The following is an 18,541-nucleotide window of genomic DNA, read 5'->3' on the forward strand; positions in this document are numbered from 1 at the left end:
ACTCACACTTCTGATTTGAAAACTTACCACAAATCTATAGTAATCAAGGCAGTGTGGTGCTGGCATAGGATATGTATAGACAATGGAATAGAATGGAGAGTCTTGAAATAAATCCTTACGTTCATGGTCAACTGATATTCAACAAGGGTGACAAGGCAATTTAATGGAGAAAGAATAGTTTTTCAACAAATGATGCTGGGACAACTGGATAGCCATATGCAAAAGTATGAAGTTGGACCTTTACCTCATACCATATACAAAAATTAACTCGAAGTTGATCATAGATCTAAATGTAAGTGCTAAAACTATAAAACACTTAGAAGAAAACGTAGGTGTGAATCTTTGTGACCTTGGTTTAAGCAATGTTTTATTATTAGATATGACACCAAAAGCACAAGCAACCAAAGAAAAAAATAGATAAATTGGACTTCATCAAAATTAAAAAAACTTGTACTTCAAAGGACACTATGAAGAAAGTGAAAAGATAATTCACAGAATCAGAGAAAATATTTGCAAGTCATATGCATCATAAGGGTCTATTATCCAGAATATAAAAGGAGCTATGACAGCTCAACAATAAAAAAACAAATGACCCAATTAAAACATGGGCAAAATTCTGAATAGACATTTTTCTGAAGAAAATATACAAATGGCTAATAAGCACATGAAAAGGTGTTCCCATCATTGTGATTATGGAAATGCCAATCAAAACCACATTGAGGGGCTGGCTCCGTGGCCGAGTAGTTAAGTTCGTGCGCTCTGCTGCGGCAGCCCAGGGTTCGGATCCTGGGCGCGGACATGGTACCGCTCGTCAGGCAACGTTGAGGTGGCGCCCCACATCCCACAACTAGAAGGACCTGCAACTAAGGTTTACAGCTATGTATGGGGGGGGGGGTGGAGAGATAAAGCAGAAGAAAAAAAAGATTGGCAACAGTTGTTAGCCCAGGTGCCAATCTAAAAAAAAAAAAAGCCACATTGGGATACCATTTAGCACCTACTTCAGTGGCTATAATAAAAGAGACAGACGATAACAAGTGTTGGTGAGGATGTGGAGAAACTGGAACCCTCGTACATTGCTGGTGGGGTTGTAAAATGGTGTTACCGATTTGGAAAAGAGTTTGGCATTTCTTCAAAAGTTTAAAGTTTTCATATGACCCTACAATTCTACTCTTAGACATGTATGAAAATTTTGTCCACAAGAGAATTGAAAACATGTTCACACAAAAACTTGTACATAAACGTTCATAGCATAATTATTCATAATAGCTGAAACAGTGGAAACAATCCAAATATCCAACCGATGAACAGATAAACAAACATGGTATAGTCATACAATGGAAAATCATTTGGCCATAAAAAGGAATGAGGTACTGACACATGCTACAACATGCACAAACCTTAAAAACAATGTGGTGAGTGAAAGAAGCCAGACGCAAAAGCCACATATTGTAAGATTCCATTATCTGAAATGTCTAGAATAGATAAATGGAGATAGAAAGTGGATTAATGGTTGCAGGGGCATGGAGGAGGGGTGCATGGTATGTGTTTCTTTTTGGGGTGATGAAATGTTTTGGAATTAGATAGCAGTGATGGCTGTGCCTTTGTGAACTTGGTGAGTATACTAAAAACCATTGAATTGTACTCTTTAAAAGGGGGAATTTCATGGTATGCAAATTATATCTCAACAACAGAAAAGTGGATTGATGTGCAGTCTTCAAGCTCAGGCTCCGGTGTTGGTTTAATGATGGCGGTCCTCATGCCCCTTTGTCTGGGTTCACTGCCCAGTGCAGGTCAGCAGCGGCAGGAAACCTGCTTTACTTTCCATGAGTGAGTCAAGCCTTTGTCAGCATCTCCTGGGAAGGCACTTCCCCCGCCCCTGACTCTTGCTGTCTCACGAGGGCAGTTCTAGGATGCGGAAGCCTGTAAGACTTCCCTGTGTGTGCCTGTGGGAGCCACCTGACTTCATTTCTAGTTGTGCTGTGTTCTTCTTTTTGGTTAACCTTTCCGCCCGCCTCTCCCTGACCACAGGTTCGGTTCCGTGACTCCAGAAGGGCAGTACCATTCCCGTATTAAGAACAAGAGCGCGAGATTCAACGCGATGCTGGCAGCACTGACCCCTTCGAGATTAGCTGTGACTTTTCAAGCAATGGGTGCCATGAAGGTAATTGACTCTGATTTTAATATCCTTCGCTGTTTATTCTCTGCATGTTCCAGGGGTGGGTAGCCATTTCAGGAGCTCAGCTTCCCAAGCCACAGTTGGTGTCATGTGGCCGGGGTTACTGGTTAGATGCTAGGGAGTGCCAGTTGGCCATGCACAGAGAACATTTCTGCACCCTTCTTACCACGGGATCCCATCCATCTGCAAGCCAGCTGTGTGCTGCTGGTTACGGAGGGTGGAACATAGGCTCTGTGGCAACAGAACCACAAAAGATGACCCTGGGCCAATGGGTCATTCAGAACAAACACATCTGCTGGAAAAGCAGCTAACAGCTGACTCACGTGAGTGAAGGCTGGCGTGTCTTGCCTGAGTTCACTGGGGACTGTTGATGCTCACATGGATGTTGAGGGTGTGGCATTCACATCACAGGTTGGAGTCCCTGAGACCAGACCTCCAGAAACCATCTCTGCCTCCTCCCTGCTGCCCACCTCTTCCCATATATGGGTGGAAGGAGCACAGATGAGAGAAAAGTTCTGGAAGGACCCCTCCTCCTCCTCAGGGCTCAGCAGTCTGTTCTCTGGGCCCTCTCCATCTCTTTGCACTAGAGAAAAGCCTGCTTTAAGCTCTGCTGAGCTTGGTGAAGCTGGAAGAAAAATTAAGATACCCATGAATATACATTTGTGGCTTGAATCCAGCTTTTCCATCAAGAAGGAATAAATTTCATTCACCTGACTCCAGGCCTGACATCAGTACCCAGTCGTCTGAACAGCAGGGAAATCCTTCTTTACTCACTTCTCCTGCGTCTGTCCCATTCACAGGAAGCCTGCCTAACAGGGGCTTCCCCCTGTGATGCCCTTCCTGCGAGTGGGCACAGCTGCGACACAGTAGACGCGGCACTTGGTTCTGAGCCAGGGGCCACATGCCCGCCCGTGGCACCGCTTCCTGTGCCTGCTTCTCGCTGGCTCTTTAAAGAGGGTGAGGTGGATGTTCAGTTCTGAAGTCCCAAGTCAGGAGAGGCTCAGCTGGTCCCCTTAGCTGAGCCCTCGGACTTCTGACGAATGCCTGAGGCCCCAGAAGAGCCCGCGATGCAAGCGCGGGGTGAGGCCGAGGCGCTAGCCCAGCGTCAGAGGGCAGTGGAGAAGGACGGCTTCTTCCAGTCAGCAGGAGACACCATGTCAGCCCCTTTCAGGACTCCAGAAAGAGGCAAAAGGAGAGAAGCCAGAGGAAGCTGGAAGTGCATCATAGGGAAGATGGGACAGAAATCGGATCTGGGCTCTCTGAAGCCTCTGTGGCAGAGTCTGCACTGTAGCCCCTCTCATCACAGTGGCCCCCAGGGATGCTCTGAGGAGAGTGTTGGGTAAATAGAAAAACAAACTCTGAGGTCCCAGCTGTAGAGGTGGTGCAGGCACCCAGTGCAACCGGTTAGGGTTCAGAATGGGTGATGGTGTGTGAAGGGTGTCCATGCGGCCAGCAGCCCTGTCAGCTCATCGAGCCTGGTGGTGGATCCTGTGGGGCAGGCATAGGGTGATGTAGATGGGGCAGTGGGAGGCCTTCTGGGGGACCCCTGATTTTAAATGTCACCCGATCTGGAGCAGAGGGGTAGGGGCAGAGGAGACAGAGTGGCTGATTTTCAAAGGTCCCTGTTCTCCATTCTACTGAATGTTATTGAGGTGCCAGCCCCTGCTGACTCTGGAGGAGATGGGGGGCCAAATTTGTGTCAATTCCTTGTTGGGCATCTGACACGTGTACTTCATTCCTGGCAATGTAGTGGCTTTATTGTAATCGCGGGCTCTGAACTCAGAACCCTGGGCTCAGATCTCAGCTGGACATGACCAGCAGTGGGGCCATGGGCAAATCAGTAGTCCTCTCTAAGCCTCAGGGTCTTCACCTGTAAAATGGGCCTTATGACAGTGTTGAGGCATGAGTGAGAGGACTGTGTGTGTAGCGCTGGCACAGAGCAAGTGCCTGGGAGCTCTGAGCTGTTACTGCTGTGATGGCTGCGGCTGCCGCTGCTGTTACTGGGCAGATAGGAGGTGGCTGTAGGAAAGCAATACATGGGCTTTTCCGTGAAACGAATGCCTGGCATCCTGGTCTCCAGGCAACAAGGTCTGACACAGTTTGCAGAGGCGCATGAGTCCCTTGGATTCCTGGGTACCTCGAGCAAAACACAGTGACTTCGAGTTGGCGCTGGCCATGCCTGGGAGGCGGGTTTGCCAGGTGACGGGGAGACCCCTCGCAGAGCCTGGGGGGCCCCAGACGGTGCGGGAAGGGGCCGGCCGCTGTGGTCGGCCCTGATGGACAGCGACCTTGGCCACGGTGATCTCATCTCCAGCGTCTTGGGCGAGGATGATCTCACCACCCCTCTTGGCAGCTCCCCCTCTCCTCGGGCTCAAACACAGGACAGATGTTTTCTCCGCTGAAACCTAAGACGATCTTGCTTGTTCTGCTCTGGCTGCTGAGTGGGAAAACGGATCCCTTTCTCCTGTGTGCATTCCTCATGCATGAGAAAACTGTCACCGCGGCTCCCCACGGTGACATTCGCTCAAGGCTGAGCATGCCTGGTCCTTTTAAACTTTGCCCAGATGTCTTATTTTTCATGGTTATCTCTCATTTCCATAGCATTTCTCAGTGTGTTCAGATTTTCTCTGAAAGTCTTGCCATAATAGCCGTCCTCTACTTTGTGTCCAAAACGCGAGGTCAGATTAAACGATTAGCAGGAACCAAAGGAGAAGGAAATTAAGACGTTTGGCAGGGGTTGGGGTGGGGCCTGCGAGACCTCAGCAGCCCCAGTGGGGAGGCTGGCAGCCTTTCCAGGAGGAGGAAGGAAGTTGGGGAAAGTAACGTGAGTTTGGAGGGAGGGAGCGGAGGGAGCTTGAAATGTAAATGAAATCTAGCCCATTGTTTTGGGTTGATTTTTCTGGAAGTAAAGACTTTAGCATAAGACAAGCTGGTCCCCACTTTCAAAAGAGTCTCCCTAATCTTTTAAAGTAGGTGTTGCTCAGTAGCTGGGTCCCACCCCTAGAGTTTCTGATTCAGCCGCTCTGGGTGGAGCCAGAGAATCCACATTTCTGACAAGTTCCCAGGTGATGCTGATGTTACTGGTCAATCCCTGCACAGAACAGGTGGATATGGTGGGAAGTTCCCGGCCCCATCCCCAGCCACCTTGTCACCCACTGTAGCCTCCCAGTGCCCCCAGGATCAAGGCCCAAGTTCTCTTCCAGTCTCCAGCGCCCCTCATAACCCCTCTCTGTCCCTTCTCACACCCTGCTGTGCTCCCCAGCAAGCCCACCCCCACTTTTCGCAGGTTAGTTTTCATGTCCATTTCAGAGCCAGGCAGATGTCCCTTCTTGGGAAAGGTCCCAGCCTGCATGTGGTCCCTCTGTCATGTTCCCAAGGCTCTGCGCTCCCCCACGCAGCATTTATTACCATTGTAACAGCTAATGGTGTGGTAGTCAGGTTCTGTCCCCTGCTAACCTAAGAGGTCAACACAGCCAGGGGCCCTGCTGCCTCGTTCACTGTTCACTGTTGTGTTCAGCTTCCCACACAGGGCACACACAGTAGGCGCACGGCAAATAGGAGTTGAAAGAATGAAGGGGAAATGAATCAGAATTCACCTTTAAAGCACCAGGCAGGGTTCTCAGCAGAGGTGAGTGCTCAGTACGTGTTGGTTCTTGTGTCCCCACAGCCCAACCCTCAGCCCCTTCCCAGGGAGACCGGGAGGAAGGATGTTGCTACCTCTTCCTTCTAACCCTCCGTCCAGAACAAGGAGCCTTCTTTCTTCCTTCCTTCCTCTCTAATTGTGCTGTCCAAGGCAGCGCCCTTCACATCTGCTTCATAGGGACGGGCTTGCTCAGGATGCTGTGGGAGTGAGGCCCCAGCGGTCAGGGAGTTGCCCGGGTGGGTGTGCTGGGAGTAGAGCACTCATTACCCTATTCTGGACCCAGGGATTGTGGAGACGACGCCCAGTCAGCAGGCTGCTGGGAAGCACTGTCTCTGTGGAGAAAGCTACTGCTTTTCTCGTTTCTTTGACATGATCAGCTGGCCCCTGTTCGTCTCATCTGCTCATGGCAACTCTGCTGCATGCCTGGTGAGGTCACAGTGGTGAGGAGAGGCTCAGATCCCTTCTGGGGTTGGACAGTCAACCAGGAGAGCATGGGGCACAGCAGGATGGGTCTCAGGCCTCTCTGGCCATGGGAACACCCTGCAGAGGACAGATCCTGGGGGAGCTGAGTGACTCTGTTCTGTCAGGGTGAGGCCACCACTCTGAACTGTGGGCAGGGAGGAGACCTTGCCATTGTGGCCCCCCAGGGACAGGCTCTGGGTCTGCTGCTGCCGTGAGTGGTGTGACACTGTGGTGGAGGGGACCTGGGGCTTAATTTCCATTTCTCTGTGCTTTAGTTTCCTCATTGCTAAAAACAAGGCCAAAAAACCAAAGCTATCTCATGGAAACATTTTGAAAATTAATGAGTTAATTGAATTACCTGTCTTCACCACCCCTACCACCACCACTACTGTTACAAGCAGATAACATTTATTGAGCCCTCACTACAAGCCATGCCCGTAATAAGTGCTTTATAGGTGTTCACTCATTTCTCCTCATAACAACTCTGAGAGGGTTCCATTGGTATATCCATTTTACACATGGGGAAACTGAGGCATGAGGAGGTAAAGGAATTGGCCTGAGGTAGGCACTAAATATGCATCACTTGACTCTGGTGGTCCTGTTAAGGGAGTAGATGGCCTCATGTTTGGAAGGATGGTCATAGCATGTTGTGTGGATAAGATCAACATGTAGGTGTTATTGAGAGAGATAGGAGAATTAAGTAGGAAGAGGGGCAGCCCAGCGCAGTGTATGAATACTTAGAAGCTAGAGGTGCTTGGGCATGTGCACGAGCTGCTGAATTAGCTGAGTTACAGCTCTGGGTCGTGGAAGGCCACAAGCTGGCCAGTGAGTCCTTGGGTTAGGAAGAGCCTTACCGTGGGTGTCAACCAGGACTGCAGCTGATGGGAGCCATGCTCCTCCTCATCACCTTGTCCCAGTGCCCAGCTCTGAAGCAGGCAAAGGGAGGACGCCCATATAAAGTTGTTCAGTTGAGATGAATAGGATCAGCATCAAGGAAACAGTTGGAATGTTGTGCCTGCTCTAGAGGCCACAGCGTATACTAAACTATCAATATGTGTAGGCTGTTATTATTATTACAAGGACTGTGGAAGCTTATACAATCAAGTTCAGGTATACTGATGACTAAAATGACATCTGAGTTGTGAGGATAACAGATAAGGTATATAACGCACATTTGTCCCTCAGTGGTAGTGGCTGCTTGGAGCCCAGGGTGGAGAATTATGAGGCTGAGTGTGGACGTGGCTGAAAAGTGGCCGTGGTCATGGTCAGCCATGTGTGTAGCATGGGGAGCAGTGGGGCCCATGCCATCTGGCTGTCCTCCTGGGGCTCAGTGACACATGGTCTTGAGAGAAGAGTAGAGAGACCAAAAGACCATCTTTGAGTCATCAAAGGTTGCCCTGTGTATGACAGCTGGCAGCTTTTCTTATCTGTTGGTGCTGAAGGGAGGGAGAGCAAAGGGAAGAAATTGGTTTCGGGTGGGACACTTGGAACTTGTGACAGACACACGACCTTTCCTGACAGTCAGCATTGTTGGACCTGAATAAAGGATCTGTGGAAGATGGTAGAGTCCACTTTTTCTAGAGACTCTCTCCTCACTATTGATGGGCGTTTGGGAATATTGTGTCCTTGAATGACCGTTCCAAGACCTTCTGGCTGTAAGGTTCATGGAGAACTAGAACAACAAAGAAGAGGAAGCCAGGGGCATCTGGGTCTCCTTCTGAGTCAGAGGTGGGCCTTTAAACCACAAGGGACGTGGTGGGTCAGTAACCTGGGTCTACGCTGCTTTGGGTGAACCCACAGCAGGGCAGCCTGCATGTTCCTACTGCTCTCTGGCTTTGTTTTGGGGCTTCCCCTTCACCCAGGCTCTGCCACCTCCCCAGAGAGGTCCCCAATATCGGTGTTCTCACCCTGGCATCTGGCTCCTGCACCTGGCTCTGCAGGGCCATGCCCACGTGCTTCAGTCACTGGCTGGGGCTGGGGCTGAGTAGCTACTGTCAGAGTGTGACTCTACCTGCTCTGAGGACTACAAACCGGATGCTATGACACTTTTCCCTGAGTTGAAGCTCACTCAGTCCTCTTAAATTAATAGCCTCAATTTCTGTGGCTACCACTATAAAACTATCAGGTTTTTGTCTGTTTCATTCTTATTATGAGATTACCTAATTCTATTTTCTTCTGGAATAACTTTATGTTCATCTCCTTTTATTGTCACTTTGATCTCATTTTTATCATTATTAACAGAACATTTAGTGGATAGAGATCATATCTTTTGGTTCAGTCTCAGTGCAGGGCCTTGTAGAGCACTAAACGTCATGGAAGTCTTTTTACTCTTTTCTCCTTCCTTCCTCCCCTCCTTTTTTCCTTCCTTCCTTCCATCCATTCACACACTTGTTTATCTACCTGTCCACTCACACACTCATCTACCCACCTGTCCATCCATCTGTCTGTCCATCCATCCACTCCTTCCACCCATACACCCCCTGACCTATCCATCCATCCATCCGCCCATTCACCTACCCATATATCTACCCATCCATCCATTCATCTACCCATCCACTTACCCATTCATCCTCCCAGTCAACCATCCATCCATTCATCCATCTATTCACTCATCCACCCACCTATCTATCCATCTATCTGTCCAACCACTCACCCACCCATCCATCCCACTACAAGGACTCTGAACACAAGGGTGGTTGGTTCATATATGATTTAGTAGTTAAGAGGCAGCTGTGGAATGTTCTAGAGAAAAGCAGTCACCTACCTGATAGACACCATAGTTTAGAAAAGCTCCCCAGGCAGGTGTGTGTAAGGACAGGCCGGAGGCATACACCATCCTTCAGAGCCTGGCCTTCTTCCAGCAGTAAGGGCTGAATAAGGAGCATCTCTGTAGGGCCTTGTTCACATGAGGGCTCGGTGCAGAGACTGAACTGAATGGGACTGGATCGAAGTGGAAGCACTCTCATAAGGAGCACAGTGAGACCTCTGCCCCCTTGGGGGCGCGAAATGGAGGGTGGAGTGAGGAGAGGATATGGGATCCCTGGAGTAACGTCTTGAACATATGTGGTACACACAGGTGTGTGTTTCATTGAAACTGGTGAGGCACGGTTGACTGATGTTTGTTCTGTTGACACTTTTGTAATATCGCCAGTCATCTGTTAGAAGGTTGAAAATGGCGCCTCATCCCGTGTCAGCTGTATGTCTTTAGAAGCCCTGTGTGTGCTTTGAGGAAGCAGATTCCCCCTGCTCATCTTGTTCCACTCAGGCCGACGTTGTTCTTTCCTTAGCGTCCTCACACACACATAGATGTGGGGAGCAGAGTATCAGAACTTGCTTGGATGCTGGCGACGTCCCGTGGCATGAAGGATTTGGCTTGGGTGATCTGGGGGCCAGCTGTGAAATGTGTACTCTGCTTTCGGTATATATACATCAGTTTTCTGGTGTAGAAACTTCCCAAGGTTGACCACCAGAGGGTGGCAGATACCCACAATGACTTGCAGATTATTTTTCCTTTTCCTTTATTTACTCTTGTATGTAGGAAGTGGCCGGGATCTTGCTGTTCTCATCAGTGTAGCTTCATATCAGCTACGAGTGTTGATTTTTACAGAGTGGTCCATATATGGAGAACGGGCATGCGTCAGCCGAGTAATTGTATAATTCAAGACCAAGACTGTAAATAGGAAGCAGAGTTATCTTGATGACTCTTCAGGATAAAATTAGACTGACTCAAATGTCTTAAAAAAAAATAAGTTTACAGTATTTTGGATGGGTGTGAAAGTGGTTAAATACTTTTTTGTGGTGTTTCCATGGCAGTTGTTTACATTTTTAACGACTGAAATTTAAGCATTTATTTTTTAAAAGATACATCAGCTGCCTTTTTCTCCAAAGACCAAAGAACTGAAGATCTGGTACAACCATAAATAAGGCGCACATGACATGAATATTTGAAATGAATCTTTGAAGGAATTGCCAGTTTGCATTTACTTCAATTCCATGAACACATGTTGAGTGCTTCCCTTGAACGGGATGCTGTGAGCAGAGATGAGGTGGAACAGATGTGTGCCCTCCAGGGGCTCATGGTGTTTCCAGGTAACAGACACTACACACTGTGAGGGTCCCCACTGTGAGGAAGCCTCCAGGGATTACGCTGTTAGGATGGGGAAGGTGGTAGTGGTGGTATTGAGAATAACACTTTGTAAAGAGACAGTGTGTGATTTTTATGCTTGGAAGGGACCTCAGAGATCAGAGTCCAATGCACATCTTTCATGGAAACATTTCTAAATGAGGCCTCTCTCTGGGTCTCTCTGGCACACAGACCTAGGAGCTGGCATCCAGCCTCTCCCCATCGAGCAGAGTATCCAGGTCACATTTGCAGATGGACAGCCTGAGAGCACACAGTGCTGGACGGATTTCTGTGCTGTAGGAGAGGAAAGTCTTGGGCATCCCTCCTCATTTGATGTGGCCCAAGAATGTTAGATGTTTATGACTGTGACAACGTCTCAAGGAACAGCGCTCCCTTCAACTAAGTCATCAGAGGCTGAGCAGGCCTTGTAGGAAACCCCCGTCTCCCCAACCCTGCATTGTGGTAGCCGGGAGGGACGTGGTGATGCTGTCGCCCTTGTAGACTGCTTCCAAGTTGCTCTCGACCTGGGTCCTGCTTGGGAGGGGCTTGCCTTCCTCGGCTCTAGCAGCCTGCTCACCTAAGACAGGTAGAAATTGTCTCCAGGCTGCAGCTGTGTGGAGCTTCAGCTCTCCACCGAAGCCCTGTTGCCCGCCTCTGGGGAGCATCATCCATGCTCCCCGGAGGCTCGGATATGGATGACTAATGGCTGGCGTACTGTCCTTAGGAGCTTTTCCACCTGAAACTTGATGTTCCATGTAGCACTCATGCTTGTACGGGTCACCGTCCCTTTTCCTCACTTCACATTTCATCACTCCTTTGTCCCTGTAGATGAATCCATCCTTTAGTGGGTTGTCATGGAGAAAGACAATGATAGCTGAAGGCACAGCCAAATAATAACTCACTTGTAGGGAGTGCTTCCTGTATGAGGACGAGTTCGGAGCATTTTATGCACAATCGCTCTTTTAATCGTCAGTCAGCACTGTGAGATGGGTGCTGTCATGATTCCCATTTTCTAGATGGAAAAACTGAGATGTAGGAAGAGGTAACAGCTTGCTTAGAGTTTCCTGGGCCTCACCCTGCCGCCATCTGGCGCTGGATTCGCGCCCTGACCCACACTGGGACAGCTTTCATAATCCTCCAGCGAGAGGTGCTTTGAGCCCGGCTTAGGTCTGCTCACTGGCATTCCTGGACCACTTTGGTGCACAGTTGTATTTGTTTTGGTTAACCAAACCAAACCAAAGATTTAAAAAAATTGTTGTCTACATTTAAAAATGTGGAGATTCCATCCCAACTGGGATTTGACAGATGCCAAATGGTTAGCCACTGGGCTAGAATCCAGGCTTCCTTCCCCACTAGGACCTGATTTATGTTTTATTGGCACTGCCGACTTCGCTTGATAGCTGTGTGTCACGTGGTCCTAAGCATCTGTGCTGGGAGCAGGAGGGGGAGGGGAGACAGGCTGGTCCAGCTTTTCTGCTGAATGTCCTTTTATGGGGAAAAGGTCTGTTTATAGCATTTATTGAATGTGTTCAACTTGAAGCTTAGTCCAATGGAGTGATTTTGAATACCTCTGCCTACCACAAAATGAAATTTAATAAGCCCCCAAAATTCACACTTCCTTAGATAAATTTTAAAAAGTGAATGGGGTTATTTAAATTTGTCTCTAGAAACACCTGAGAAATGCTAAGAAGAGAAGCAAAATGATGGTTAGTGGAATATTTGTGTATTGTAATTCTCTTATTTGTCAAGTCTGTATATTTCTACATCTCTGCTATGAGAGATGAGAGTCTAATTCACTTACACAACACCCCACTCCTGTTCTCCTTTGAGTTTTTTATGCCTCACGATTTTTGATTTTTACATTACGATTTTTAATTCTCCTAAGGATTACCAAGGTATCTATAAATATTCTTAAACTCCCATTTCTTATCCGAGCAACCCTATCTCTTGATTCCTTTCCATCCGCTCCCACCTCTTTTGGCTGGACCATTGACTTTTATATTGTCAGGCTGAGGCATTTGCATTTTATTCTGTAACCATAATCTACCTTCTGGACTTTAAGGTACGTTATTATGGCCAGGGCTACGAAGTCGTGTTCACTGTGGAACCATGGGCTACATGAGGATTGTGTTTTCTCTCTATAGGTCCAATGTCACAACACCTTTACAATTTGAAGAACAGTATTCCTAGCATCAAGGGCCAATGCAATCACTTTCCTTGCGCTCTATAAATTACTAAAAATCATGTCACATTTTTGTGTGCTTGATATTTAGATCATTGTGTTTTTCTAAGGTTTTTGGTTTCTCCTGGAGTTTCCAATTACCTTTCTTTTTTCTTGTTGGGAGGAGAAATATATGTCTTTAGCACCGTATCACCATATCAGTAACAAATTCTAGCTTCTTGCTCCTTTTGTGTCTTGCATGGAATCCATCCCGTTATTCTCCTTGATGATCTTGTGGAGCCCACAGATTTCTGATTTTAATTTTGGTCTATTGCTTCTAAGCCTGATGTACAGCAATCATCATCTAAATATTTTCTTTTCATTGGATTTTTGAGAGTAGTTCAACTTTTTCTTATATCCTCTATTGTCTTTTTGCTTGGTTTTCCTCTCGTTTTATTGTAGTATATCCTCAAGGAATTTCCTCTGGAAGGTGTATGGCTGGTCATATTTTGAATCTTTCTATGTCTGAACTGGTTTGTATTTCGCCATCACATTTGATTGATAGCCTAGCTGAGACTTCAATGTTGACAATCATTTTCCCTCCAACTTTAAATGTGTTGCTGCATTCCTTCCAGCACAAAGTTTGCTAGTGGAAAGTCATATATCCCCCTGTATGAGACGTGCACTTCCTCTCTGGAAGCCGTTTGTCTTGGGTATGTGGAAATTTAACTCAGTACCGTGTCTAGGTCTACTTTTTTCATGTATCCTGCATGACACTTGGTAGCCTCTTTCTTTCTTTCTTTTTTTTTTTTTTAAAGATTTTATTTTTTTTTCCTTTTTCTCCCCAAAGCCCCCCGGTACATAGTTGTGTATTCTTCGTTGTGGGTTCCTCTAGTTGTGGCATGTGGGACGCTGCCTCAGCGTGGTCTGAGGAGCAGTGCCATGTCCGCGCCCAGGATTCGAACCGACGAAACACTGGGCCGCCTGCAGCGGAGCGCGCGAACTTAACCACTCGGCCACGGGGCCAGCCCCCTTGGTAGCCTCTTTCAGTGTGAAAACTGGTATCTCTTTTCATTCTGGGCAGTTTTCTTCTACTAGTTCTTTTGGTGATTCTTTTTTTTCCATTTTTCTCAGAACTCTAATTATTTGAAGGTTGGATTTTTGTCTTGATTGCCTTTCTCTTATTTTTTCCCTCATATTTCTCAGTACGATTTGCTCTATGTTCTGGACATTTTTCTGATTACGTATGTTTATTTGTACAATTATTTTTATTTTCAAGAGCTTTTTCTCTGATCTATTCCTTTCCTATAGGGATATGTTTTCGGTTTTTAGATGCAATTGCTCTGTGATCTCTCTATAGATATCAACTGGAGATTGTTTTTCAGAGTTCTGTTCCCTGAATTAACTTTTTTTTACTCTAGAGTCAGTTGGGGTCAATTAGAGAGGTAGTGAAGGTTAGGGGGCAGAGGGGCTGGAAACCAGCAGTTACAATCAATGTGAGGTTGGTGCTATAATGGAGTTATGAGCAGGACCAGACCAAGGGCCACCAGGCTTAGTTTAAGCCATTCAGTGAAGAGTCCCTCAAAGACCTTCCATTGAGTTTCAAAGGACCAGAAGAAGTTGATTGACAAACAAAGTTGGGGAAGGACCTTCCAGGCAGAAGGGAGACCACATATGAAGGCACAGAGGAGTGAACCAATGCAGCCCATTGTGGATGAACAGAGGGCTTGACATGGCCAGAGCTTCCATGGCCTGCTGGAGAGGTTATGGTGGTTATCCACCATGCTGACCAAGCAGACAGGTGAGCTGGGCCATAATGGAAAAGGGCTCACAAACTATGGAGAGCCCGTGAAGAAGGATTACCTGCAGGATAAGGACCTGACCAGAGATGCATTTTAGACAGACTGTCCTGGCAGTTAGGTAGAGGATGGAGAGAGTGAATGGTTGGCAGCTGGGACTGTCATAATGGTCCAAGTAAGACATGATACACAGTCACTGTGGAAGGGATGGGGGAAAGGATATGGCACATATGCAGGGGACAGAATGGGGAGGATATTAGGGCTGATTGGAAATGAGAGACCAAGGGTGACAACAGGTCTGACTTTGGAGACTGTTGAACTCATCCAGGAAGTTAAGAAGGGGGGCACCTCCTCAGCTTCCATCAATAGAGATTTTCCTTGAAATACACAACTGGCTTTCTCTGCCCTTTGCCCCATCTTTGCAGGGGCTATAGGGTGACCTACCTCATTGGCAAGTTTGAGAGCAAGACCTGGGGATTTTGTAGACCTGCTGTCCTTCTGCCTCCTTCCTCAGGGTGCAGGTACTGAGGGCTGGCCCCAGGGAAGGCTCCTTCTCACGGGAGGGCTCCCTGTCCAGCGCTGCCAAGACTGCATGGGCAAGTGTGTCTAAGGCTGGATTGCATTGTTAGCAGCCCTTGCATTGCTTCCCTCAGCTACTTCCTCCAGCCTAACTTGAATCAAGAAGAAAAGTATTATTTGGGCCTATGCTTGCTGTTCCCTGGTTTATTTCTCAGTCTGTACAAAAACCAGGTGGCAGTGCCTCATAAACTCCAATATAGGGCCCATAGGAGGAGGGGATGTTCGTATTTAAACTGTATGTGCTGCCGTGTCCCTGATTAGAAGCACAGTCCCCCCACTCCTGTGAGGATATGTCGCTTGAGGATGTGTTAAAAGGAACTGCCTCTGAGTCAGACTTGACCTGAGTTTGGAGAGGTGGTTAGAGCAGGAGAAGGTAAACTGAGGAACGGGCACTTCCTGCCTGCAAGGTTGGCCCTGGGGGCGGTGACTGAGGGCTTCTGTGTAACCACTTTTATTTGCTTCTCAGAAGACTCAGAGGCACATAGGTCTTGTCTAGGGTGCCCAGCCTTGGAGGCTGGTCATTGAGAATGTCAGCTTCAAGAGAGCAGGACCTACATCTTTTTGGTCACTGCTGTCCACTGTGGACTTAGAACAGGACCTGGCACTTAGTTAAGCATTTGATGAATGAATGAATGGATGGATAGTTGAATGACTATAGTGATGAAGGGAAGGCGTCTTTGGTAGAGAATAAATCAGTCCAGATCACAGCTCTATGGAGATCAGATGTCAGTCATTTGGTGGCATTTAAATGTATTAAGAGCACTGGAACCCTGATCTAATCTTTAAAAAAATAAAAGCAAACATTCCCCGTTTCTCATGTGTACCCAGACCTTTCTTTTATGAATTTGGAACTGGCCCGCTCCGGGGTATTTTCAGGCCAGGCAGGCGTGCATGTGGCAGAGACTGTTTTGTTTTTATTTCCTGCAGCGCTCACTCACTCCCTGGCTCACCCCGGCGGATTGCTCATGGCTGAGCCTCTTGGGTCTGATGACATTGTGGGTGTGACTGGAGCGCTATTCTGGGCAGATGACGTGCAGGTCCGGGGATGGTCTCTCATTCTCTGAGGATGGCCGGGTAATAGGATTAAAGCCTCAGAGAGCAGCCCAGGCCCCAAAGTGCAGAGTTGCTGGGTTTAGGTGCGTTCTTTCTGGGTGGGAGGAATCAATGTCATACTCCAGCAACACAGATCTGATTGCACTTCCTCAGACAGGCCACACCTTGCCACCTCCTGGCTCTGCACAAACCGTTCCTCGGCCCATGACCCTCCCTCTCTCTCTCTTCCCATTCCCATTCTTGCTGTGTCTTTCCAACACAGAGCTCTTGCAGCGCCTCGTTTAATCTCAGCCCCAGGTGTTAACTGTTGTCTGTGTCTCGGTTGCCCGGTAGCCTAGAGAGCAGGGGCTCGGCAGGTGCGCAGGAGGCCCTCAGTAAGTATCTGTGAACTGAGTCAGCCCTGTGGACTCCCCAGCCCATCACAGGCATCTTCATTCTAACGAGGTCCAGGAGAGGGGGCAGGGAGCCCACCGCGGGCCAGGCGTGCGATGCTCTGTGTGCATTTTCTCCCTCAGTGCTTACAGCAGCTCTGCTGTGATTGTCGTTTTACAAATGAGAAGACAGAGGATCTGGGAGATGAGGTAGCTGGACAAGGACACCTGACTTCCATGGGGCAATGTGATGTTGTGCCCACCCTGCCCCGCAGGGTCCCCACTGATCTCCTTTTGCCAAAGATCCTCCGTTTTGAGGCTGGGCTGGAGAAGGAGTGCTGGACATGGGGCCTCAAACTGCAGCATCTTAGATTTCTGGAAACTTCCATGCCTCTTGCTTGAGTAACCACTGACGTTTGAGCCCACCTGGCCCATGTGACATTCTGAGGTTTTGATCCTGTCTGTCTCCAGGGTTGTGGGGGTGGCCCTAGACTCAAACTTGATTTTTGTTCCCAGGGATGTCAAAGGTCAGGGAGTCAGGCTGATGGCTGCTAGCAGCAGAGCGACCCTACTGGGTTGTTTTTTCTTTATTAACTTTCGTCTGGTGAGAATGTTGTCGTGAGTAGACTTTTAAAAAATATTTGCATATCTCATTTCTTTGTCTAATGAGTGTTGTAAGAACGATGTCCCAGTTTCCATGCTTGAATAGATAACTATGATGGTGTAAGGCGCTGAGGGGCTGGTGTGCCACAGCGCTTTCTCTTTCTCGTGTTTGGCATCTCCTCCAACCTGTTTCAAACCACACTCCAGACGTCTCTTTTAAAAGAACTGATCTTGCGGGCCAAACGGTACCCTCTACTACCATGACATCTCCCTTAAATTTAGAAGACACCTTTGTCAGTGCTGCAGTGTGACTCTTAGCATCAGATCACCAGAGGTGCTTAATATAACAAGTATACTCTCTGCCTCTATTCCATTTTTAAAGTTAGTAGAATTTAAAAGAAGAGCAGGGGCCGGCCCGGTGGCACAGTGGTTAAGTTTGCACGTTCTGCTTTGGCGGCCCAGGGTTCGCCGGTTCGGATCCCGGGTGCGGACATGGCACCACTTGGCACGCCATGCTGTGGTAGGCGTCCCACGTATAAAGTAGAGGAAGATGGGCACGGATGTTAGCTCAGGGCCAGTTTTCCTCATTGAAAAGAGGATTGGCAGCAGACATTAGCTCAGGGCTAATCTTCCTCAAAACAAACAAACAAATAAAAGAGGAGGGAAGGAGTTAGTTTAAGTATGGCCTTTGTTCTGGCATAACCCCACCTTTACACATGACCTCACAAATCCTTGGCTTGTTCACTACAGATGGACTAAAGGCATAGAGTATTGCTGGTTTTGGAGTCTAGAACATAGATATAAGTCCCTGCCCTTAAGGGATTTTCAGTCCTGTTGGAAAGGCAGAGTGTAGACCTGAAAGGCTCCTGTGCCAGTGTTGGTGCCCTGGGAGCACACTGCAGCCCGTGACCAGCCAAGGCTGCTGCAGCTGCCGTGCTGCAGTTAGAAGCCGCCTGGCTTGGCCTGCTGGGCAGGCAGGAAGAGGATGCAGCGCACTAAGAGAAGCTTAATTTTCAGAACACTGGAGTGGATAGTTCCACTCAGTGTCTAGAGTGTTGTTGCTTTCTGGTCTCTTTCTTTAAACAGAGACCCAGACAAATGGAGCCAGTGTGGAGATGATACCCAGCACAGTAAAGGGGTTTGACGCAATGCCATGCAAGGAACTGCTGGATTGTCTGGGGATGCTTAGCTGGAAAAAGAGAAGCTCTTGGGGCAGAGAGGCATGAGAGCACCTTCCAGGAGACTGGGGCTGTTAGAGGCAGCTGGGACGCTGGTTGGGACCAGATGACGGAGGGCCTTTCTTGCCTTGCCAAAGATCCTGCATTTTATTCTGCAGGCAGTGAAGTCCTACTTATGGTTTCTAAGGGAGGAAACAACGAGATGTAGCTTATGGTTCACGGAACACCTTAGTTTGGAACGGAGAACACAAAGGAGGAACAGGTTTAGAGAGGGAAGTATGAGTTTGCAGAAGCATCAGGTGGGAGCGTGGAGGCTCTGGGAAGCATTGGCTGAAGCTGGGCGAGTAGGCGACATCGTGCAGGAAGAGGAAGCTATGAGGGACTCTGGGCAAA

General features: G+C 48.1%; 1 protein-coding gene across 15 annotated transcripts in view; it reads left to right on the forward strand.

Annotated features, from left to right (window-relative positions):
- Positions 1-18,541, forward strand: part of ACOXL (acyl-CoA oxidase like) — a 360,313-nt gene that overhangs the window by 67,465 nt on the left and 274,307 nt on the right. For all 15 annotated transcript variants that reach the window (XR_011525900.1, XR_011525904.1, XR_011525903.1 and 12 more), the window contains one exon: positions 2,029-2,161. Coding sequence is in view for 10 of the 15 variants with exons in the window: in XM_070572146.1 (XP_070428247.1) it covers positions 2,029-2,161 (133 nt within the window). In the remaining 5 variants the exon portion in view is untranslated. The remainder of the gene's footprint in view (positions 1-2,028; positions 2,162-18,541) is intronic.

Source organism: Equus przewalskii, chromosome 14 (genome assembly GCF_037783145.1).
Source record: "Equus przewalskii isolate Varuska chromosome 14, EquPr2, whole genome shotgun sequence".
In the NCBI taxonomy this organism is placed as follows: domain Eukaryota; kingdom Metazoa; phylum Chordata; class Mammalia; order Perissodactyla; family Equidae; genus Equus; species Equus przewalskii.